At 44.4% G+C, this 25,293-nt stretch overlaps 1 protein-coding gene across 1 annotated transcript in view; it reads left to right on the top strand.

Moving 5' to 3' along the window:
- WDR81 (WD repeat domain 81) overlaps positions 1 to 22,807 on the top strand; it is a 72,791-nt gene extending 49,984 nt beyond the window's left edge. Inside the window, exon 11 of the mRNA XM_040338377.1 lies at positions 20,836 to 22,807. Within this exon, the coding sequence (XP_040194311.1) occupies positions 20,836 to 21,162 (327 nt within the window). The 3' untranslated portion in view covers positions 21,163 to 22,807. The remainder of the gene's footprint in view (positions 1 to 20,835) is intronic.
- The last annotated feature ends 2,486 nt before the right edge of the window (positions 22,808 to 25,293 follow it).

Genomic DNA, 25,293 nt, shown 5'->3' with positions numbered 1-25,293 from the left:
GAAGACCGCTAGAGTCTAAACGAGTCGGACGAGCATTACTGCACCCCACATTGCTTTTTATACGTTTTATTGTGATCACTACTTGTCATTCATGTATGACATTTTGGTTTGCAGAATGTGATGTGTCATGCGAAGCCCAGGGCTGAGCTTCGCATGACGCATCACCTTCTGCAAACCATAAGGGCTGTTTTACAATTATTAGTAGGAAGTGGTTGCTAATTCTCCACTCTTATTTATTTACTGTACCCCTAGGTTATAGGTGTTGTGTTATGCTATTTTTCCAGTGTTCTTAGGCATTCTTAGGAATAGCCTTTTCTTGTTATTTATATATACTTAATGATTTTTATGTCTTTTCTCCAATAAATATCCAGATTTTAATATATATGTATGTATGTATGTATGTATGTATGTATGTATATGTAATATATATATATATATATATATATATATATATATATATATATATATATATATATATATATATAATCTCCAAAGTCCATCATCTGCCATATCGTTTTTTTTCAAATTTGAGTTATCGGGACATGGCACTGTATACTCCTTAAATTCATATCCACAGCCCCACTCTGTGATGATCTGATTTGTTATTTCATTGTCCCATTTACCGTTCTTAGCAAAAGTGAACGTACAAGAAAATCACGAATTTGTATTGTCCTCAGAACAGTAATACAGGGGAAATCTTCCAATGGGGACGCTACTTCTGATGACCTAGTGGGGCCCCAGTGGATTCCCTTACTTCGATGGGATTTCCTCTTGCTTCCTGCTTGGCTATGGGACAGGAAGTGAAGGGAAATCTCCCCAATGGGGCACAGATGGTAAAAAATAACCTGACGGGTTATAACCCTCACTTACACTATCCAAAATCGGGGGGTCTTGTCTATAGTTGTACTGTAAGATGCTTTCAAAAATAGTGGTAATAGTTTGTGATCAAATAACAAAATGGGGAAGTAAATGAACAGAAGAAAAATCCAAACGGACCAATATTTGGTGTGACCATGCTTTACCTTCAAAAAGGCATCCATTCTTCTAGGTACACTTGCACACAATTTTTGAAGGAGCTAAGCAGGTAGGTTGTTCCAAACATCTTGGAGAACTAATCACAGATTTTCTGTGGATGTAGGCTGCCTCAAATTCTTCTGTCTCTTCATGTAATCCCAGACAGACACAATGATGTTGTCCTGCTGAATAAATTTGGGCCCTAATGGTATAGCATGATTAAGTATGAGAGAGAGCGAGAGAGCTGCACAAATGACGGTTTTTCGTTAAAGTGTACCTTTTTAGGATTAGCAAATGTCTAAATACAAGAGGCATGTGTATTCTCACACGAATCATAGTGTGCTTTGTATATTTCCTCTACATCTCTGCCAGGGATGCCCAATCTTTTGAGGGCCACGTTAGCTTCTGGATAACCGGTCTCGGGCCACAATGAGCTGAGCGGGCAGATGACAGGTCCCTGTCCACTCTGCATATGCGGGGCAGACACTGACACAGCCCGCTCTACTCTACGGGCCGTCTGATCTGCCCAGACAGAAGGGGGCAGATCGTCTTCTGTTTTTTAAGTGGATCGGATTGGGAACACAAGTCAGTTTTACATCTGCCGCTCTATAGAGGTGAATGAAAGGGGCATAGGGCTGCTTTCACACTGATGCTCTGCGGTTTTCCTGCACCTCAACTGACCTCAATCTTCACTTCTTCCTCAGGATTCCTGCAGGTATCGCTGCTTGCTGCTGTCCCCCAGGCAGGTATGGCTGGTGGCTGCTGCTGGCTGTCCTCCAGGGCTGGTACTGTTGGCGGGTAATGCTGCTGGGTACTGTTGGTCGGTATTGCTGGCTGGTTCTTGACCCACAACCCCAACGAGCATCAGTGTGACAAGAGCTGGTGCTGGAAGAAGCATGCGGCTGCAGTAGAGAGTAGAGCCGATGCTTTCTGTATTGCTCCTGTCACAGGTGGTGTACGTTTGGTATCACTCCGCCTGTGACAAGAGCCGGCGCTATACAGGAAGCATCGGCTCTGCTTCCTCTAGTACCAGCTCCGCTCTTTGCATTGATGCTTGGGGATGGTGGGTCAGGAACGTTCTGGGCTTGCTGGCCTGCCATCCCAGAGAAGACAGTGGCGGGCCACATCAGAGGGCCCGCAGACCAGTGGTTGGGCACCCCCTGAGCTATGCAATAATCCATTGTGAATCTTTGCCTGTGTGCAAAAGGTTTCTGTAATTATGAGTGACTAGTCTAGTATTCGCCGCTTCCTGTAGTTTTCTGCATTCAGCCTGTAGTTGGTGGAGCAGCCTGGCCCCTGCCTACTCTCTGCTGTCTGCACAACTTATGCACAGCACAGTGATCATGTCCCTGCTGCTTTTATTTGGTAATATTTGGGTTTTCAAATGCAATTGGTGCACGAAAAGCGTATTATTTGTGGCTACTTAGGAATATTAACAATTTTGTGCCTGGAATTCAGTTTGGAAAGAGAATGCCATTATGAAAGACTCCTTCTGAAAATACAATTTCCCTGGCTGTCATGCTTTTTTAGGGGTTACATTATTTTCCAAGGTGCTAACCTAGATCAAGTTCTGACTTCACTGTGGTTTTTCTGATCTGTATGCTTGCTTCAGGTCATTGACTTTTAAAGTATTTAAGCCACATGCATTCTGGCAACTAGTTTTCTTACAAGATACTGTACTTTGTTATGGCAACCTCCATAATTCTTGAATTACAAGGAGAGGTGACAGGTCATCTGAGACCTGGATTTATGGTGCTTCATGTGCACAAAGTAGCCAGTCAGGCGAGAAGAGCGGGAACTAATGGCTGTACATTGCTGATAACTTTATTTCACACTTTATTAGAATGACCAGTTTAGTTTGTTTGTGGGAGGAGACAATATCACCATAGTGTTTTTGGAAACTGCATTGGCAAGAAGGACACACCAGATACAGCAATATGTGGTTCTGCCACTTTAAGTGGTTGTACACCTGTGAAATGAAAAACGACCAAAGCATATCCTTCTATAGTGCGTACTTCCTCTATACAGAGTACTGAGTGTGATTTCTGTCTGCTCTCAGACTCCTCTAACTGCATGAGTCCCTTCTGACAGTCTATGCGGCACCAGACCATCCCAAAGATGGCACCGCCCCCTTTAGCACACTGCAGGTGATTTGACTTTCTCAGCTGTGCATGTTACCCAATGAGAATGTGTGGGGGTGTCCTTTTCCTCCAAGTTTCATATTGTTCCCTGCTGTATGCTGTGCAGTGTGTGGCATAAGATCCCTACCCCCTGCCTTCTGAAGCTGAGAAATGCTGTGTAAATTCTGTACTGTAAAGGGCCGTAGATAAACGGGTACAACTTATGTAGGATGATTTGTTTCATCTGTGTATCAGGCCAGTCACATTGGGGTGCGTTTTATAAGGGTTTACAACCACTTTAAAGCAGTCCTTTTATTTTATTTTCCAGCTTTGCATCTATTATCCTTTGTTTTAACTTAAGTAAATACCTTATACAGCCCACTTCCTGTTTCTTGTCTGGTAAAAAGCCTAGGCTTATGACATCATACATAGGTCTCGCTCTCAACCTCGTGAGAGTTTGCCAGGAAATGGGGGGGGGGGGGGCGAGTCATAAGAGGGCCATCGAGAGTTGTACAGCTAGATGTGTTTCTCTGTGTATATCCAGGAAGTGACCAGGCAGCAGCTTCAGTTGCCCACAGTTAAAATGCATGCAACCAGACTTGGAGGGAGATTTCTGCAGCACATTTGGCAAGTACAGAATCGCAGTACCGTATATACTCGAGTATAACCCGAGTTTTTCAGCACATTTTTTTTGTTCTGAAAATGCCCCCCTCAGCTTATACTCGAGTCTCTCCCGGTGCTGTACCCATCTGCAGCCTAATCCCCCGGCGCTGTACCCATCTGCAGCCTAATCCCCCTGGCGCTGTGATACATCTTCAGTCTTGTATCTCCCAGCGCAGTGCCCATCTTTAATCTTATTATGTCCCGGCGCTGTGATACATTCAGTGCAAGCCGTCTAGTGTAACCAAGCACCGCCTCCTCCTCCTCGTCCGTGATAGGCTGACTCACTGTTGGGAAACCGAGTCAGTGTTCCGTCACAGAGGAGGAGGAAGAGGAGGAGGCGGCGTTTGGTTACACTACACGGCCATACCTCCCAACTTTTGAACTTCAGAATGAGGGACACTTATGGGAGGAAGCGACCGACGGCGCGCTACGTGCACTGCGGCACAAAGAGAGTATCACTGATGCATACAAAAACCCCAGCACAGTCATTTAAAAAAAAATAAGAATAAAAAGCTTCCATTACAACTCTCTCTCTCACACACACACACACACGCGCGCACACACACGCATCTCTTTTTTGTAAAAGTAGCACCTTTCTGTAGATGTCTTATATCCAGTGCAGCCACAGATTTCTTCTCCTTTTTCAGTGCACTGGGTATTTTCGGCTCTTTGACCCCTGGAGCAGGAAGGAGGTAAAGATTAGGGGGGCAGCTCACCCCCTCCTCGAACATGTTGCAGTCAGTCTTTCACTTGTCCGGACTCTAGTGCAGAGCAGAGAGGAAGGAGCCGACCTGTTACTTTCACTTTCAACTGTAGAAGCCAGGCTTCTGTGTTGAAAGTGTGGAGCTGCTTGTGAGTGCAGGGCTAATGGCGGCTAAAAAAAACCTGGGGGAGAGGAATAGACAGAAGATCCTGACCCTTTGCAACTCTTTTCTGGCCAGCAATGTATGAATGCCGGTGTCGTGTCACCGGCTCTTTGCTATGCACTGGTTTGACAGAGGGGTGGGTCTGGGTAGCAGTCCCGCCCCTTCCCGACATCACACTTTTCTACTGACAGGTGAAGTCTCTACCCGGGGCTGCACAGTGCACATCCAGCCGAACTGCTAGCCAATCCCTGGTTATACTGGATGTGCACACTGCTACAGGTCCTATTGAGCTTGTAGTTGGTAGCATTATGCGGGGAAAATCACCTGTATGGCGGGACAAAGACTTCAAAGCGGGAAAGTCCCGCCCAATCCGGGACGATTGGGAGGTATGCACTGCTTGCACTAAATGTATCACAGCGTCGGGACATAATAGGATTAAAGATGGGCACAGCGCCAGGAGATAAGACTAAAGATGGGCACAGCGCCGGGAGATAGCGCCGATCAAGGTACCGTACATGAGGCACGGTGAGGCATGGACACAGTGAGGCATGCAGATGGACACCCTAGGCTTATACTCGAATCAATACGTTTTCCCATTTTTTTTTTCTGGTAAAATTGGGTGCCTCGGCTTATATTCGGGTCGGCTTATACTCGAGTATATACAGTAAATATGTAAAATATGCAAAGTGGTTGGAGGGAAGATTCGGAATGGCAAAGATGTTTTTGAGCAGACTGCAGTTCCTCTTTAAGTTATTTATAATAAATCAAAGCAGTCAGCCATATAAACAGGCAAATACTAGAACAATGTTCAATGGCAATGTTTTGCCAAGAATTGCATTGTATGTTAAAGCTCAATTGAACTTTCAGTTTAAATTGAAATACATTCCAGCTGCATCTAAACAAAAAGGTAGTAATTTTCTACAGATTCATTGTTTTCTCTAAAGTGAATTTCCACTGAAATGCATTTTATAAAATACGTTTTTGGGTAGGTTGTGTGAATGGGAACATAATACAAACATTGTATAGTGAGGTTTTCTCAGGTTTGACTGCAAAAATGAAACCACACTTTAAAAATCGCCCACATCCTGAGTAAAAAATACTCCGATGGGTTGAAAGCAGAAAAAGTGTAATTTTGTTGAGCGAATTTAAAAGGGCCACATTATAATGGCTGGACGACGGCAAATCTGCAGCTCTTGTTCCTGGTCTGCAGTTTTCGGGACCTACAAAAAAAGTCCAAGAAAGGAAAACCTGTGAACTAACTGATGGATAGGGTCATGGAGTGGCCAAGACTAATTGATGAATATGAAGAGCAAAGGCTGCCCCATACAGTCCATTCCAATAGAAGAGCTACTGTCGTTTAAATTGCTGAAAAAGTTAAAGCGGATCTCCACCCTAAAGTGGAACTTCCGCTCATCACCTTTCAGGGGATGGGGGGTGCAGATACATGTCAAAGACAAGTATTTGCACCGACTTCCGGGAGTCCTCACTGCAGGGAGTCTGCGGGTGGTAGTGTGTCACTTCCCGTCCCTGCCTCTTGTGTTCTGGGAAACACTTGGCTCCCAGAACACAGCGGGAACCAGTGAGAACGGCGCTGCGTGACTCGCGCATGCGCCGTAGGGAATCGGGCAGTGAAGCCGGAGCGCTTCACTTCCTGATTCCCTCACCAAGGATGGCAGTGGGGGCAGCAGATAGACGAGTGATTGCTCGTCTTCTGCTGCAGACGTCGCTGGACTCCAGGACAGGTAAGTGTCCTGATTATTAAAAGTCAGCAGCTGCAGTATTTGTAGCTGCTGGCTTTTAATATTTTTTCTGGTATAACCACTTCAACCTAAGGATGTATGGGTTTAAAGTGTAAGTTCACCTTTACAGAAAATCTGTATGGTGAACTTGCACTGGTACCCTTGCCATTGCACCTGGTCCCGCTAACTTGGAGTCTGGCGATCACCCGTTCTGACAGATCGTATAGCCGCTTTACCAGTCCAGGGATTTGAAATCACTCACAACTTAAAGAATCTGCTACTGATGGCTTGGTGCCAGATACCACAGCATACCCTCAAAGGTCTAACTGAGCCCATGCCTCGATGGGTTATGCTGGGTTGTAATAATGTTATGGCTGATTCGTGTATATTTAGCATATGATCAATATTGATCAATTGAAAATCATTAAAATGTTCTATTCCAGCTATTTAGATAAAGTGGAGTACGTGTGTTTTTTTTTTTTCTTGCGTCAAAGTACCGGTATTTCTCTGATTTAAGCAACAGAGTCCAGTCACATTAGTCACTCCTATGATGCCTAAAATGTACAAAACGTGGCTTGGTATCTTGTGCATCATTTGTCACCTTCTCCACCCCCCCCCTTTTATTTAACTTTAAGGTGTTTCAAGTTGAAGGCCAAAACACGTGGGCAGTAAAATCAATATTCAAATTGAGGTAGTAGTAAGTTTACATGAAATGTGACTCAGTGCTCACCCAGGTTTGCCAATCTGGTTACTGTATTTTATAATGTGCTTTAGCTTCTTAATGTCGGCTACTTTACCCATAATAATGCAGTCTTTATTTAGACATCTATTTTCTTAACTTTATTATCTGTTTTCTGTGGGGTGGGGGGGGACAGAGGTGAAATAAAACTTCCAATGACCACCCAATTAGGCTATATTAACCACTTGACCCGGGGGCCAATTTTGACACCTCTCACATATATGTCAAAATCTTGATTTTTTTTTTCTTAAAATTTTTTACTTGAAACCCCCAAACATCAGTTATTTTTGACACTTATGAATTTTAGTGCACACAAACACAATGGAACACCCTTTTTTTTATTTATTTTTTGTAAAATATTAGATTCTTATGCCGAGTAAATAGATACCCAAAACGTCACTCTTTAAAATTGTGGAACGGTGACGATGGTACCTAAAACATCTCTATAGGCCAGTGATGGCAAACCTCCAGATGTTTTGGAACTACATGTCCCATGATGCTCATGCACTCTGCAGTGTAGTTGAGCATCATGGGAAATGTAGTTCCAAAACATTTGGGGTGCCAAGGTTCTCCATGCGGGGGAATGGGGGCGCTTTAAACTTTTTTTTTTTTTTTTTTTAATTCAGTTTATTAAATTTTTTTACTTTCTCTTTTATTTTGAGAAAAAAAAAATTTTGCACACTTTTTTTATTCCTATTACAACGAACATAAACGTCCATTCCCACCACCTGTAACAACAATCAAGTAGCAGCCACTATGATTGTTTTTAAAGTTCAGGGACTTCCCGGCAAAAAAAAGATATCTGATGTCTGTAGCTCATGTCAAATATCTCCACTCAAATTCCAGGACGTCATATAAAGGCCTTGGGCTGAAAGTGGTTAAACGCCCATGTCCATGTGATGGCATGAACAGTGACCGGTACACTTTGATAAGAGATTTGGGGTCTATTCAACCCCAGATCTCTCCTGCCCCCAAATGCAAATGATCAAACCGGGATTGTAGCTCACCGTTTCTTACATCAGAGGGGAGGCGAGTACGGATGTACCTTCTTCCCCTCTCACTTCAGAAGTGTACAGAGCGGTGGCAGTGGTACCAGGCTCCCCAATTGCACAGGAAATCTCAGTAAAATGGGTGGTGGCGGAAGGCGTGTCCCTCTTCTGATCCCTGTAGAAATTAACAAGTGGCTGTCGAGCTGCTCTGATCACTTCTACAATTAAAGCGCATCGTTGGCTGAAAATGTTGGTCCTGGTATGATGGCTGCATTCATCATCCTGGTATAACCACTTCAACCTAAGGATGTATGGGTTTAAAGTGAAAGTTCACCTTTACATAAAATCTGTACAGTAAACTAACACTGGCCCCCCTTGCCATCGCACACGGTCCCGATAACTTGGAGTCTGGCGATCACCCGTTCTGACAGATCGTATAGCCATTTTTACCAGTCCGGGGATTTGAAATCCCAGCAGTCCAGGGATTTGATATCTCGGTTTGTGAGTGCTGTCTCGCAAAACAAGCAGGATTCAAGCCAAGGCGGTGTGCAGTACCGCATTTGGCCTTAGGTGGGGGGGGCAGAGTTGTTTCGGAGCCATTCGGTATTGCCACATGCAGTATTGCATGCCATTGAAGTCAATGCGGAACAAATTATTTACGTTTCTATTGACTTCTATGGGGAAACTTGCTTTGATATGCGAGTACTTTGGATTACGAACATTCTCCTGGAACAAATTATGCTCGTAATCCGAGGTTCCACTGTATAGGGATTCAGTGGCTGCAATAGGAACCCAACCCTTTGATAGCAGGAACACCATGATAGTAGGATAAAACAAATTATGTACAAGCTTCCTAAAATAACACTGTCATGAGATAACATTGAAGGCTGCCATTACTGAATTATAGTTCTCTGGCTGTCATTTTGATAATTTGAACTCAATGCTGAGTTGTTGACCTGGACCAAGTACAGAGATGGTAGTCTTGACATTTTTCTGGCACCCATTTAACTACTTGCCGACCAGCCGCCGCAGTTATACGGTGGCAAGTCGGCTCCCCTGCACGAGAGCCTGTAGCTATACGTCGGCTCTCGAAGCGGCCACTAGGAGCGCGTGCGCGCACCCCGCCGGGCCCCCGCGATTGATCGGTACAGAGCGAGGACCGGGAGCTGTGTGTAAACGCACAGCTCCCGGTCCTGTCGGGGGAGATTTGCCTACAATGTATGAACAGCGATCATTAATTTCCCCTAGTGAGGCCACCCCCCCACCCCCCTACAGTTAGAACACACCCAGGGAACATACTTAACACCTTCCCCGCCCCTAGTGTTAACCCCTTCCCTGCCAGTGGCATTTTTATAGTAATCCAATGCATTTTTATAGCACTGATCGCTATAAAAATGCCAATGGTCCCAAAAATGTGTCAGAAGTGTCCGCCATAATGTCGCAGTACCGGAAAAAAATCGCTGATCGCCGCCATTACTAGTAAAAAAAAAAAACTACCCCCTATTTTGTAAACGCTATAACTTTTGCGCAAACCAATCAATAAACGTTTTTTTTACGGAAAATATGTAGAAAAATACATATCGGCCTAAACTGAGTAAAAAAAATGTTTTTTTATATATTTTTGGGGGATATTTATTATAGCAAAAAGTAAAAAATATGATTTTTTTCAAAATTGTCGCTCTATTTTTGTTTATAGCGCAAAAACTAAAAACCACAGAGGTGATCAAATACCACCAAAAGAAAGCTCTACTTGTGGGGGAAAAAAAGGACGCCAATTTTGTTTGGGAGCCATGTCGCACGACCGCGCAATTGTCAGTTAAAGCGACACAGTGCCGAATCGCAAAAAGTGCTCTGGTCTTTGACCAGCAATATGGTCCGGGGGTTAAGTGGTTAAGAATGTTGGTCATTGAACTGTGAATAAAATATAAATGCCCAATCCAAGCATTTTAGGAGGGCTGCAATCGCAGCCCCCCATACTTCTGTCTTTGTCAGAGTTACTTTAAATATCCGTTTTTATATTTTACTTGCGGTCATGGAGGAAATACGGAGAAGGTCTGACCATAGATAACTTGTCAAGAAACTAACTTTAGCAGGAAAGCCTGTGTATGTTCACATTGGTCGGACCTGTTTAGGTATACCAGAAAAAGGTTAGTGATGAATATTATTTACATTTATGGATTTTGCTGTGCTGACTCACAGAACAAGTCAATCTTTAAATTGATTTAATGCAGTAATACTACAGATGAATAGGAGATTCTTTAATTCCTGCGAGATAAAAACCATGTGATTCATCTTGTTGGCCCTGGGGTTTTGGAATTTTTTTTTTTTTTTTTTTTATTATTCATTTGTATTTTTTACATTTAAGATTCTACTAATCCATACATACTTGGATTTTGGCATTAAAGCACACAAGCAAAAATGAGTGCTGGTGTATTTTTCTCAAGCTGTAGTAATGAGTAACTCTTCTTTATATTTACCTGCCCCGATGCACGCTGTGATAGTTTGTTTAACCTGTTCTGAGTCAAGGTAAAACAACATTTATCCCTGCAGAACATTTGTATTATTCTAAGGAAATGGTCCCTTTTATTTAAACCTGATTTGGATAGACCGTCTCCCTCTGTGCTGATAATGTTCAACCAGTGTTGTGTGACCTGTTCATTTTAAGTCAAACAGCGTAGTGTGGTATATAGAAAACACATTTTAGTTTTAACCAACCATGATAAAAGGGAATACCGAAAATTGTATGGGTGTAATAATGTGATTCCAAGACACAAGCTGGCCTGGAGAGTTCTTAAGAACCCTACGGACCTGGGTGGAACAGCCCTCCCCTGACTTAAATCTTTATTACCTCGCATCTCAACTGTACCACACAGATAAAACTGACAGACTCAGATTCCTCACGCTTCTCTGTCGAGGGTGCGCGCAACTAACCACTGATCCACTAACTGCAATCGCAGTGGAAATAACTCCAATAGAGACCGCGGGTCCCTATTGTACCAATATAGGCGTGTATGTGACGTTACCACTAAAACATTACCGACCCCTAAACACAACGATTATACTCCTTTATGGCACAATAGACTACTCTCAGAGTTTCTCTTGATCCCTGACATGGAGATATGCTGCAAACATGGAATATATTATTTGCACCACATAATTTCCAATGGCACACAAAAACTCCAAAATGAGTTCCTGCTGCCCAACTCTATGCTTTTTAGGTTCTTCCAAGTGCGTCACCCAGCCCAAGCTCAGTTTCCCCAGCCTTTGCCACAATCTACACCCAATTTATCATGGCAGTGCTTAAAGGGGTTGTAAAGGTAAATGTTTTTTTCACCTTAATGCATCCTATGCATTAAAAGGGTTGTAAAGGTTTGTTTTTATTTTCTTAATACGGGTTCCTTTAAGCTAGTGCATTGTTGGTTCACTTACTTTTCCTTCAATTTCCCTTCTAAATGTTTGTTTTCTTTGTCTGAATTTCTCACTTCCTGTTCCTCCTCAGTAAGCTGTTCTGGCTGACTATCCACCGCTCGGATAATGGTGGAAAGCTTACTGAGGAGAAACAGGAAGTGAGAAATTCAGACAAAGAAAAAAAAAACATTTAGAAGGGAAATTGAAGGAAAAGGTAAGTGAACCAACAATGCACTAGCTTAAAGGAACCTACTGTATTTAGAAAATAAACGAACCTTTACAACCCCTTTAAGGGGTTACCGGAGCCCTCGAAAGTCCCGCGCTCATCCCCGTCATCCTCCTCGTTTCTGAGCCTGGCCATTGATTGGCTACACTGGATAGATTGAAAGCAGTTCAGCCATAGGCTCACGCTGCTGTCAATCACATCCAATGACACGGCGCGCCGGGGGCAGGGCCGAGTGATACAGTGAGCAGCAACAGCCGCCGGCTGTATCACGGGAGCGTGCCCGCAGGAACTCAACAACATGCGAGCTCGCTCGCATGAAGGTGTTGAGTTCTTGCGGGGAGGAGCAGAGACAGCTGAGGGACCCCAGAAGATCAGGTTCTGGGACGCTTTGTGCGCAGTAGAGGTAAGTATAACATGTTTGTTATTTACAAAAAAAAAAAATGTAACTTTACAACCCATTTAAGGGTATGGGCCCGCGAAAGCTGATCTCTGATTTTTATGTCATGCTTCTCACCTCCTCATCTACCACGCTAGCTTACAACCTTAAACCAAGATGGGAAAGAGTGGTGGGCCCAATGGAGGATGAGGAGTGGAGTGAAGCACTTGACTCATGCAAAACTGTATCCCCCAAACTCTCCGACAAGCTGACCCAGTTATACATGGTGCACCGAGCATATCTCGCCCCCCTAAGAATCGCCTGCTTTAGACAAGTCTTCTACCTCGTGCACGATGTGTAACCAAGCGATGGGCACATTCTTCCATCTACTTTGGGTGTGTCTGGTCCTTCAGGGTCTGTGGAAGCAGATTGTGGACTTCCTCCATGATGACATGGGATCCCCGTTGACCCTGGACCCCAAACAATGCTTACTGGGGATATTCCCCGATTCTGAGATAGACAAATTCACTAAAACATTCTTGCATGAAACATTGTTTTCTGCTAGAAAAATTATAGCCAGACAGAGGATGAGACCCACTCCCCCCAGCTTCGACTGGAAACTAGATATAAATAGCACACGTCCCTACAAAAAGTTCATATACATTAACAGAGGTTGTCCAGATAAGTACAACAAAATCTGGGATAGATGGTTCGAGTCTGCAGACACATGCACTGATGGTCCATAAAACTATAAATCCTTCTAGCGTGGAATCCCATGAATAGCGTAGATATAAGGTTTTCCACTCATTGATAGTTGCTGAGTCCATTGTTCAATCTGAACATGTTTTTTGATCTGCTGTGCCTATATGTGTATAAGCCACATTTCTTTGTTTTATGCGTTTCTCCAGTATTGCCTTGTATCTTGCAGCACTATGTTCCAAATGTAAATTGTTCAATAAAAAATGTCATTTCAAACTGTAGTTTTTAAGCTTGGCTTGATTTGCAAAGCCTGTATAGGGCCTGTTTGTCGGTTACGTCCTTTGAGCAATATACACAGAGATTTCAGGTGGGTTGCATACACTGGAAAAATGGGAAGGGTGCATCTGTCAAGATCATCAGAATGATCCTGTACTAGCAGGGAAATTCATGCCATACTGTATTCCTGGAAAAAATATTCCGTTTTGCTTTTTGCGGGGGCACAACTTTATTGGCAAATGATCCTCATCCTTTATTTTTTTACCCTTGACAGCAGCTGAGTAAATCACAGTACTGCCGCTTACTTGTGCATTTTCCAGCATATCTTGTTTTATTCTGGAATACAGATGCTAATACAGAAAATGATTTGGTACATGTAATGGTTCCAAGAATGACAGTTCAGGCCAATAACAAGGTCTTGTTTGGTACAGAAATGCGTTTGGGTTATGCATAGACTTTTCCAGCATGCCCCAAGTTCACAATGCAATTTGTTCACAAGATGGTAGTCTGAAAGAGATGCCTTCAAGTTGGGTTGAACACATGGATCTTGGCAGTTGCAAGAAGGTGCTGGCTGTTTTGTAATCTGAAAGATGAAATGGTATATGGCTGGTGTAGAAATGTGATATGTTGTATGTTAGACACTTCTGTTTCACCTGTAGGGCAGGATCACTGAAGAGGATTTATTTATTTTATAGTGCTTAACGGAAATATTTACCCATTGATGTTTTTGCTGCATTTCAATCTGGAATTAAAATAGTTTTTTTTTGGGGGCTTTGTATTATGTGATGTACACATCATGCATTTAACTTTAAGAATGGGTTCACACGTATAGGTCAGGATTGGTTTATAAAAATAAATAGTCCAAACTTTGAATATCCCACAGAGCATGATTAAATCGATTATAACAAAAGGGAAAGACTATAGCACCACTACATTCCTGACAAGAGGGGACCGCCCAGACTGGGCAAGAAAGGCATAAATCAGGGATGCAACAAAAAAACGTAAAGCTGCTGCAAAGGTTCATGGTGGAGATGGGAGTATCTGTCCATAGAACCACTTTAAAGCGTAACTCCACCCAAAATGAGAAGTTCCGCTTTAAGGCCTCCTCCCCTATTCCTGTTTGTGAAATCAAGCTTTTGAGGAGGAGCGGGTGCTCGATTTTTGACAGGTGCACACTCCCACTTCCGTTCAGACTGCCTAAACGATCGGAAACTAGTTCCCCCCCACTCCCAAAGTCTTCTGGGACACATGACCGATCCCAAAAGACTGCAGCTTATCAGTCTCCTCCCCCCTCAGGTGCCACATATGGCACCTTTCAGAGCAGAACAGGTACCAGTTTTTGACAGGTACTGGTCCCCATTTTCAGGAGACTGGGCCGCATCGCTGTCTCTCTGAAGCTTGGCCCCCTCTTCCTTCCTCCGCCACCAGACTAGTTGGAAAGCCCAGAATGCTTCGCGCATGCGCAGTAGGGAACCAGCTGTGAAGCCAAAAGGCTTCACTGCCGGGTTCCCTTAACAGGAATGGCAGTGGCTGCACCCGACAGCCGATCAAAAGATCGCCTGGGGTGTCGACATCATGAGCTCCCTGGGACAGATGAGGGTTTTATATATTTAAAGTCAACACCTGCAATATTTGTAGATGCTGACTTTTTTTTCATGGGGGGGCTGGACCTCCTCTCTAACTATCTTTTAAAACAAAGCACTCATAATTACTCTGTCATTTAAATGTATTGGAATTGCAATACCACCAAATGAGACTACCTCTACTTTTTGTAAACTTTAGCCAATTTTATATTCAGAAAAACATTACTAAACAAGAAAAAAATGCAGATAAAGGAAAAGAAAAAGTTTTGCACAAGCCCTTTATCCAAAATGATATTTCTTTATCGTACATCACGGGACACAGAGCAGCATAGTAATGACTATGTGGGTTATAGAGCCTACCTTCAGGTGATGGACACTGGCACTCAAAGACAGGAAGTTCCCTCCCTATATAACCCCTCCCACACCGGGAGCACCTCAGTTTTTTCGCCAGTGTCTTAGGTGTTGGTCACGTTCAGAAAAGCTTTGCTTATGGGTCCTTTAGGACTGGAGCAGGCTAGGAATCCGGATCCGTTCAAGGTGCTTCATAGCCAAAGTGAACAGTACCCGGGCCTCGGAAGGAAGAACGAGGTTTGGCCTATAATGCTTCTCTCTGGAGAGCTGGACTCTGGGCTCCAGTACTTTGGTCAATTCCAAGGCTAAAAGTTTTCTGCTGCCAGGGTGTTATATAAGTACAGGGGAGTGGTGTTTCTGTCCATGGACCCCAGTCCCTGAAGGTCTCTGACAATGCCCACGGTGAGGGGTGAAGATTGGGCCTCTTGCATAAGCAACACCCTGCAGCGTGGAAAGGTAAGTGGAGGTACCTGTGGAACTTGGTTCGACAGTAGGTCTTCCATTTTTTTCGGGGTCTATGGGTTTGGCCTGTATTATGCTTCCATGCATAGACAATTATGACCACTATGTCTTCTGTAGACAGGATGGCTTCTAGTACCCATATAGTTCTACCCCCTCGCTGATTCCTATGCTATGCTGTTAGGTTGTATGTAAGAGAAGCCATTACCTGTATGTCTTCCCTTCTACAGCCTGGGTTAATTTGCTGAGTCCCCGCAGCGCTGTGTTCTCCTGCTGTCCTCCGTCGGCCGGGGTGTGTGCGCGGGTCCGTGTGTGCTCTCGGGAAGTACGATCAGCGGGACGGACGTCGTACGGACGCTCGCCCAGTTGGAAACAGCTACACTTCAAAAGGCAGGTAAGTCCAAACAATAGGTGGGACACAGTGCGCGTGCAGTGTATACTGCAGACGGGTGTGCTAGAGCTCTTGGAACGGTGACTGGCGTGGGACTCAGCAGGGCAGTAGCTCTCTCCTAAGTGTAGGCTCAGCTTAACCCTGAACACGCTGTTCCTCAGCAGTTTGTATAGGAATCAGTTGTTGTAGCTCCAGCAACAGTGACCAGCTATTTCCTGCTTAAATCTGTCCAGCAACAGGGAGGCATCACTGACTTGGAGTAGTCTTTCCTCTGTTTTACCTGGAAGAGTGGGTTGTCCCTATAGCATACCTTGCAGTAGGGCTATGGCTCCTAAGGAGTCGGGGACTGCTAAGAATGCAAAGAAGCAAAAAGGCTCCCCATCTGGCTCAGAGGATCTTGGACAGACCTCAACGATGCCGTACTCCCCTGAAACACCAGAGTTTGGTCCTCAGGTTGAGCCATTGGGGTTACTGGGTGCTGCAGCCAGTCCTACTCAGGCACCCCCTGTCTATGTAACAGAGGAGGTATTGACCTCCACCCTAGGGGGGTTGGAACAGAGGTTGACGGCTTTAATCAATGCCGCGTTGCCCGAGAGGAACCGGGTTAGGTCCCCCTCTCCTGGGGTTCAGTCCCCAGGCAGGGAGGTTTTTTTCCCTAGAGGAAGTCATATTTCCGGGGGACCAAGCGGAAGAGGACCTAGGGGGGTCGGATTCTGAGGAATCGACCTTAGAGGAACCTTTTTCGGCTTCAGGCAGAGAAGCTTTGGGTCCAGTCCTTGACGGATATGGTGCGCTCGGCTTTCAGATTGCCCCGGCCAGAGCCGGCAGTGAGCGCAGTGTCCTCTCTGGGTTCCTTAAAGGCTCCACAGTCTAATTCAGTTTTCCCTATCCATCCTCTGTTAGAGGATCTGATGTATCAGGATTGGGTACGCCCGGACAGGATCTTTGTTCCCCCTAAGAGATTCTCGGTTCTCTACCCAATGGAAGAGAAATTCACAAAGTGGTCTCTTCCCGCGGTAGAAGCAGCTGTTTCTTGCGTTAATAAAAGCCTTACTTGCCCTGTTGATAATGTCTAAATGTTTAAGGACTCTGCCGATAGGCGGTTGGAAACTTTGCTGAAAGCATCTTTCACCACGGCAGGGGCAGTGATTCAGCCGGCCATAGCGACCATTGGTGTTTGCCAGGCATTAAAGGACCAGGCAAAGCAGGTCCTAAGGGATATTCCTGCCCAGCAGGCTCAGGAGTTGGCTGACTTACCAAGAGCCCTGTGCTTTGCCGTTGATGCCATCAAAGACTCCAGCAGGCTTCTCGTCTCTCGCTATCTGTAGTTCATATGCGGAGACTCCTATGGCTGAAGATTTGGTCAGTCGAGACCCCTTGCAAAAAACTCTTGGCAGGTTTTCCTTTTCATGGCAAAAGGTTGTTTGGAGAAGATCTGGATAAATATATTCAGAAGATCTCAAGTGGGAAAAGTACCCTTTTGCCGGTTAAGAAGAGGGTCTAAGGGCCCACATTTAAACATCCTACCTCTCCAGCCCCAGGGACCTCAGCCTCCCAGCAGTATCGACGGCCTCCAGGTCGATCAGACATGGGGAATAAGCCACAGGGTCAGGCTCCAGGTAACAGGAGACCCTGGACCCGTAAGCCAGCCAAACCGGCCCCAAAGGCGCCTTTATGAAGGGGCGCCCCCACTCTCTCGGGTGGGGGAAAGGCTCCGGTTCTTCTCAGAAGTCTGGCCGGAGAAAGTTCCCGACAGATGGGTCCTCTCCACGGTCTCTTCAGGCTACCAACTAGAGTTTTGGGGGTTCCCCCCTCCTCGCTTTCTTATTTCAAACATGCCAAAGGACCTGGGAAAGAGGGATTCACTCTTGGCAGCCCTAGATCGACTCTTGTCTCAGGGGGGTAATCGTAGAGGTGCCAGTTCAGGAACAAGGCCGGGGATACTATTCAAATCTTTTCATTATCCCGAAGCCAAATGGCGACGTCAGGCCAATATTGGGCCTGAATCGGTATTTAAACATCCGGACTTTTCGGATGGATTCTACCCGGTCTGTAGCCGCCACTTTACAGGGTGAAGATTTTCTGGCATCTATCGTGCCGATATTCCCAGGCCATCACAAGTACCTATGATTTTCGGTAGGCCAGCGCCGCTTTCAGTTCGTGGCCCTCCCCTTCGGGTTGGCCATGGCTCCCAGAGTCTTCACAAAGATCTTGGCACTCCTGTTGGCCAACTTAAGAGCCCAGGGGATCTCAATGATGGCATATTTAGACGATCTCTTGTTGATGGATCATTCGGCCCTCAGCTTGAAGCGAGCTGTTCGTGTGACAGTACGGTATCTCCAGTCACTCGGCTGGATCATAAACGAGGACAAGTCGGCCTTAGAGCCAACAAAACGGCTGGAATATCTCGGCATGTTCTTCGACACGGAACACCAAAAGATCTTCTTGCCTCAACCAAAGATCAACTCTATAAGAGAATTAATTTGGTCGGTCCTGAGCAAGGAAAGACCATCCATTCGTCTCTGTATGCGACTATTGGGGAAACTGGTGGCCGCGTTCGAGGCAGTACCTTACACTCAATTCCATTCAAGAAAATTGCAGGCAGCCATCCTTTCTGCCTGGAACAGGACTACCCCATGTCTCTCTCTCCTCTGGTCCGGCAGAGTCTCTGCTGGTGGTTAACCCCCCCTGAAAATGCAGAAGGGGAGATCCTTCAGCCCGGTCTCTTGGAAGATAGTGGTGACGGACGCCAGCCTGACGGGCTGGGGAGCAGTGCTAGGGAACCTGACCTAGCAGGGAAGGTGGTCAGTTTCGGAAAGATCTCTGCCCATCAATCTGCTGGAGATCCGGGCAGTTCAGGTAGCCCTAAGGGCATGGGCGGCGGAGCTGCGGGGGTTCCCAGTCAGGATACAATCGGACAACGCCACAGTGGCGGCATATATAAACCACCAGGGGGGCACCAGGAGCTGGTTGGTCCAAAGAGAGGCCGATCAGGTCCTCACATGGGCAGAAGCGCATGTGCCCTGCATATCAGCCTTTTTTTATCCCCGGGATAGAGAATTGGCAGGCGGATTACCTCACCCGCCAACAGATCTCTCCAGGGGAATGGTGTCTCCATCCCCAGGTATTCCGGGATCTTTGCAGGAGGTGGGGTCCTCCGGATGTCGATCTCCTGGCATCCAGGTTTAATACAAGACTAGAAAGATTTGTGTCCCGGACAAGAGACCCGTTGGCGTGCCAGACGGATGCGCTCGTGTGCCCGTGGACTCTCCCTGATATACGCCTTCCCCCCCCTGTGCGACTGTTACTCCGGCTCCTTCACAGGATCTGGGTGGAACGCAAGCCGGTGATTCTGGTAGCCCCAGTCTGGTCCCGAAGGTCTTAGTATACGATAATCGTAAAGATGTCGGTGGGGGATCCTTGGACCCTTCCGCTCCGTCCAGACCTACTCTCTTAGGGCCCGATATTCCACCCTTTCTTACAGTCGCTAAGTTTGACGGCCTGGTGACTAAATCCTATATCTTAAGAAGGAGAGGGCTCTCCAACCCTCTGATCTCCACTCTAATTAATGCCAGAAAGCCTGTGTCTAGGCTAATCTATTACAGAGTCTGGAGGGCTTATGTAGCCTGGTGTGAAGCCAGGAGGTGGCACCCTCGTAAATTTGTTATTGGCAAAATTCTAGAGTTTCTTCAACTCGCTGTGGACATGAAGCTAGCCATCAGCACCATTAAAGGGCAGATTTCGGCTTTGTCCGTTTTATTTCAGAGGCCATTAGCTACTCATTCTCTTGTCAAGGCCTTTCTATAGGGGGTCTTAAGGGTTAATCCCCCGGTCAGGACCCCCTTGTGTCCCTGGGACCTAAACTTGGTCCTTTCGGCTCTACAGAAGCAGCCCTTTGAACCATTGATGGAGATTCCCTTAGTCTTCCTAACTAGGAAACTGGTATTCCTGGTGGCCATGTCTTCGGCCAGAAGAGTTTCAGAGTTGGCTGCACTTTCTTGTCGGGAGCCATACTCGATCATCCACAAGGATAGGGTCGTTTTACGGCCTCATCCATCCTTCCTCCCGAAGGTGGTATCAGGTTTTCACCTGAACCAGGATCTTATTCTTCCATCTTTTTTTCCAAATCCGAGTTCTGGGAAGAAAAAGTTACTACTGACGTCTTGTTTGTCCTGCCAGAGGGACCTAAGAAGGGCCAGGCAGCATCGAAAGCCACTATTTCTAGGTGGCTTCATCGGACAATCTTGCAGGCCTATGGATTAAAGGGGAAGGATCCCCCAGTATCAGTAAGGGCTCACTCTACTAGGGCAGTGGGTTTTACCAGTTGGATGTTAGAAGGTGCGCGGACTTGGCCTTTGGGCATGCGGTTCTGCGGGCTGCGGTATAAATCCTTGCGGCCAGTGGCGCCTATATATTGTTTGCTTCTGGTTCCCCTCATTTGGCATTGCTGTAGGACATCCCACATAGTCATTACTATGCTGCTCTGTGTCCAGTGATGTACGATAAAGAAAATGGGATTTTTAGTAACAGCTTACCTGTAAAATCCTTTTCTTGGAGTACATCACGGGACACAGAGCTCCCGCCCCTCTTCTGGGGAATATTGGGATCTGTATTGCTTTCTACAAAACTGAGGTGCTCCCGGTGTGGGAGGGGTTATATAGGGAGGGAACTTCCTGTCTTTGAGTGCCAGTGTCCATCACCTGAAGGTAGGCTCTATAACCCACATAGTCATTACTATGCTGCTCTGTGTCCCGTGATGTACTCCAAAAAAAGGATTTTACAGGTAAGCTGTTAATAAAAATCCCCTTATAATTCTGCTTTAAATTTTGTGTTTACTGTAAGCTTGCACAGTTGGTTTCTGACCTGTTTACTGAAGAATATAGACAATTAGAAACTACTGCAATTGATTCACTGTTACTCTTGTCTTTTCATGCAGGCAGCAGAGGGAAACATTGTGGTGAGTTCCTCCTCTGACCATTCTCTGACTGTCTGGAAGGAATTGGAGCAGAAACCCTTACATCAGTTCAAATCAAACTCTGACCCTATTCATGCTCTTGATCTCTACGGCAGTGAAATTATAACCGGCACTGTGGCAAATAAGATTGGCATTTACTCTCTCCTGGACTCTTCTTCACAACCGAACAGCACAACTAAACTAAGCTCCGAAAATTTCAAGGGGACCTTGACCAATCTAGCTGTCCTGCCGACAAAGAGACTTCTACTTCTGGGCTCCGATAATGGCATCATTCGTCTTCTTGCCTGATGGAAATTTGTTTCATTTGGGCAAACCATGGCACCTTCATCTTGACCATGGTGTTACAAACTGACTCTGAAAAGCCATAAAACTATTACCAATATGTGTTAACATTTTCCATAGCTAGATCAGTCGGCAGTGTTTTTTTATTTTCTGTGGCAGCAGAATGTAATTCTGGATGGTGTTTGTATACAGGAAGTATTAAACACTCATGTTTTGGTGCTGCAAGCTTTTTAAACACCTGGTTTATGTGGCAAGTCCCATCTGAACCTGAATTTTTTGTTCCAGGTAGTCTTCATTTAAAAAAAAATTAAATAAATCGCGTACTTGTTTTGAGAGCCTAGCACAGAAGGCTAGAATGCCACACCAGTAATGGAGAATGACATCTCCTAGTGTAAAATAATTAACTTGGGAGTTTAGCTGTAGAGGTGATGGTTCAACCTTCCTAAACTTAAAGCCCAACTCCAGATTGGTAGGAAAAATAATACCCCAACCTTACCTGGCAAAAAATAAATAAAGGAAAAAAGCTCTTGCTTTTCTCTAGTCCTTTTCCAGGCTGAATGAACCCACTTTCTGTCAGCCATGGGCATCGAGGATCTGCCCTTTTTAGGGGGTAAATCACAAAGCCAACTTGGGCTCACAGAAGAATGCTGTAGGGAATGGCACCACATCATTACATTGCACCACTCTGCAGTACTCAGAACCCTTTCAGTGCTCAAGGAAGATGACCCTTTGCATCACACAATTGGACCAAAGACACCGGGAAAAAAAAAAGTATGTATGATTTGGGGGTCAGAGGGGTTGAGGCTTAAAATATGTTTTGGACACCCACACGCTAAATTCCAGCTCTTTATATGAAATGACTGGAAATCCTGCCTTCTTGTAACTCTTATGCCATATGTGCAACCCATATTATAGTAAACTAATAACAATTGCACTTAATTGCAGTAAAGCAGTGTAGTATTAGTGGAGAAGTGGAGAAACACACTCGTCTCCATGCTACATTTTCTTAGTTTGCACTTTAAAATGGTTTCCTCCTTGCTAATGAATTATAAATTTATCATTTCTATGTAAATTGTGCATGTTTTGGCCCTGGACCGAGGAGACTTTATGGTGCCATTCCTGTTAATATTTAGGAATTGCTTATGCAATACAATCATGCTAAAATATAGTTTCTTACATAGACCTGAATGATAAATTGTTTTCAATTGATTGGTATTTGGAAGTGAGAAATTGTATATACTTATATTCTTAGGACCATATATTAAAAATGTAATTTTTCTTTTAGAAATGTCAGCCTGGGTATCTCAGGAACCATATGTATATTTATATTATCAGGCTGCGATCATTCTCTTTTCTTGACTTGATGTTGGTTAGTGTTGCTGCCATGATTTCCGTAGCACGGTTACATGATACTTTGGGCTTTGCTACACAAGTTCATGGGAACCTAAAGATTGTGCCACTGCTCATGTTACTTAGCTTGCACAACCATTAAACTAACAGCTAATGAATTTATAAATGTTTTTGGAAACTTTTATACTGGGATTTACAAAACCTTGTCCATTTCATTCCAATAATAATCACCTCCTGTCCTGGTGAAAGATCATGCATTATATTGTAATACAGACAACAGTAAACATATTCTTCCTAAGTATATTAGGCTTGTGGCCATTTAATTTATGTTCATTATTCTGTATTAAGGTGTCGTTCAAATTATGTTTGCTTCCTGAAAATTTAGTTTTTTTAAATGTACAGAAAGAGAGGAGGTGTTCACTGACTCATCTCACACATTTGTATTGGCCACATCCCTATGATAATGAACAAAAAAGGATTATCTCCCCCTATGTGGGACTTTAAAGGCCAAACAAAGTGTTGGAATCTAAAAAGGTTTATTGGAAACAGGTACACACACTGGCACTTGATGGTGGTACACGTCACAAGCGTCTAATGTACATATAAAAAAAAAGACAAATAAAGTACCAAACGGTAAAACAGCACATACGCCACACTGGGTGTGACAACTAGACAAAAAACTCTCCTATTGGATGATAGATGAATGACTGACGCGTTTCTGGAAATAGACCGTCATCAGGGGCCACAAATGAAGAGTAGTGCAGTTGTGATTCTTTTTTTCACACAAACCAAGTCATTTCATGGGTATAAACCCTTCCTGGCTGTCTGTGTATGTAAAGATAAGGTGTACGTCTGAGTGTTCCTCAAGCCCAGAGGGACGGGGATAGGTGGGCCCAGGTCCTTCTGGTGTAATAATCCCAGATCACGTCCTGCCCAGATCCCAGTCCAAAATACCCTGGATCCCTATCAGAGTCTAAATAGACCCAATCAATCTTCAGCCTCAAAGCAGCTGGGTCAGGTAATGGCGTTTCCCCTAGTGTGCAGGTGTAAATGTACAGGAGTTATTTTTATTTTTACTACTTTTTTATTTTTAATTTCTATTTGTAAAATGTTGCCCTTATGTTTGCCAAACAATTTCCAAAATTTTCTTCTAAATGCTTCCTTTTTTCAGTTATCTTTTTTATCACTTCTCCATACTTATAAAGCAATTAACAGTTTGTTTTTTTATCTGCTTTAAACTGGAGAAATATGTATGCATAGACCAAACAATGTTTTTTAACTTTGGCTAGAGAAAGAATGGGTTAAAACCTTTTCCTTTAGGCCCTTTCATGTGCTTTTGGCCTTAAAATGGCGCCTGAAATACGGCTCCCCTGCAGTCTCAGTGTGAAAGCCTGAGTGCTTTTACACTGAGGCGATGTGCTGGCAGGACGGTAAAAAAAATTCCTGCAAGCAGCATCTTTGGAGCGATGAATAAGTGGTGAATAAATCGCTGCAGGCGGTTTTAACCCTTTTTAGGCCACTAGCAGGGATTAAAAGCGCCCCGCTATCAGCCGAAAGCCTCTGCAAAAAACAACGCTAAAGCGGCGCTACAAATAGCGGCGCTTTACCGCCTACGCTTGGATATGAAAGCACCCTAGGGCTCCATTCACACTAATGCTTTTTTTGATGCATTTTGCAGAAATGCAGGATTTTTTTTTAACATTGTCTCCTATGGAACATGTTCACATCAATGCTTTTTTGTGCCTCTGCGTTTTTGGAAAGGGTCAGGGACTTTTTTCCTGCAAAAATCAGCGTTTTGCATGTAATAGAATTCAATGGACCCGCATCCAAAACGCAAGTACCGCCATTTTGCCTCGATTTGCATTTTTTTTTTTAAACCTGTTTATAGCTGGTTGTTAAAGGAAATGTAAAAAAACGCAAAAGAAAATGCCTTTTCAGAGTCTCTCTAGATTGTTTCCACAATATTTCAATTTTATATAAAAAAAAAAAAAAACTGGATAATTTATAAGTCAGTTTTTTGGTGTCAACCCACCTGGGAAATATCTGGTACTTCTAAGCATAGGGGAACATGTGACGCTCCCCCACAAAATGTGCTTGATGTTTGAGCAGCAAAGCAAGAGAAGTGTGCATGGCATAGCCCCCCTGTGTATACGTAGGCTCTGTTCATCAAGTCAAAACTCACAATACAAAATTGAGCGGCCTGAAAGAGGATCATCTAAGCAGTAGTGCAAGCAGAGGGTGACAACATGTATGCTTCATACAGAAAAGTAAATTAAGACATTTATTTTCCATAGTATGTTCAGGCACAGGTCTGCCTTAAGATTGAAAACCTCAGGCTGTTGCTTAGTGAACTACCTTTGTAAAATGTAAAAGTGAGGCCAGCCATACACTCTCTATCATCAGTCAGTGGAATCTTTTTTTTTTTTTTTCCGTAGATTTTGTCATGCTTCTCTATACATTGGATATAACAAAGTCTACACACCCCTGTTAAAATGTCTGGTTCCTGTAATGTAAAAACATTAGACAAATATAAATACTTTCTTCAGAACTTTTTCCACATTTAATGTGACCTATAAACTGTACCTGTGCCTCTGATTAACCCTAAATAAAGTTCAGCTGTTCTAGTAGGTTTTTGCTGATACTTTCTTGGTCGCATCCTGCAGCAAATCTCATGGTTCGTAGAGAGCTTCCAAAGCATCAGAGGGATCTCCTTGTTAAAAGGTATCATGATGTCATGAGAAGGGTACAAAGAAGTTCCAAGGCAAAAGATATACCATGGAACACAGT

Source organism: Rana temporaria, chromosome 2, assembly GCF_905171775.1.
Source record: "Rana temporaria chromosome 2, aRanTem1.1, whole genome shotgun sequence".
NCBI classification, from domain to species: Eukaryota; Metazoa; Chordata; class Amphibia; order Anura; family Ranidae; genus Rana; species Rana temporaria.
Note: the sequence above shows the minus strand (reverse complement) of the source record. Positions and strands in the feature narration are given on the sequence as shown.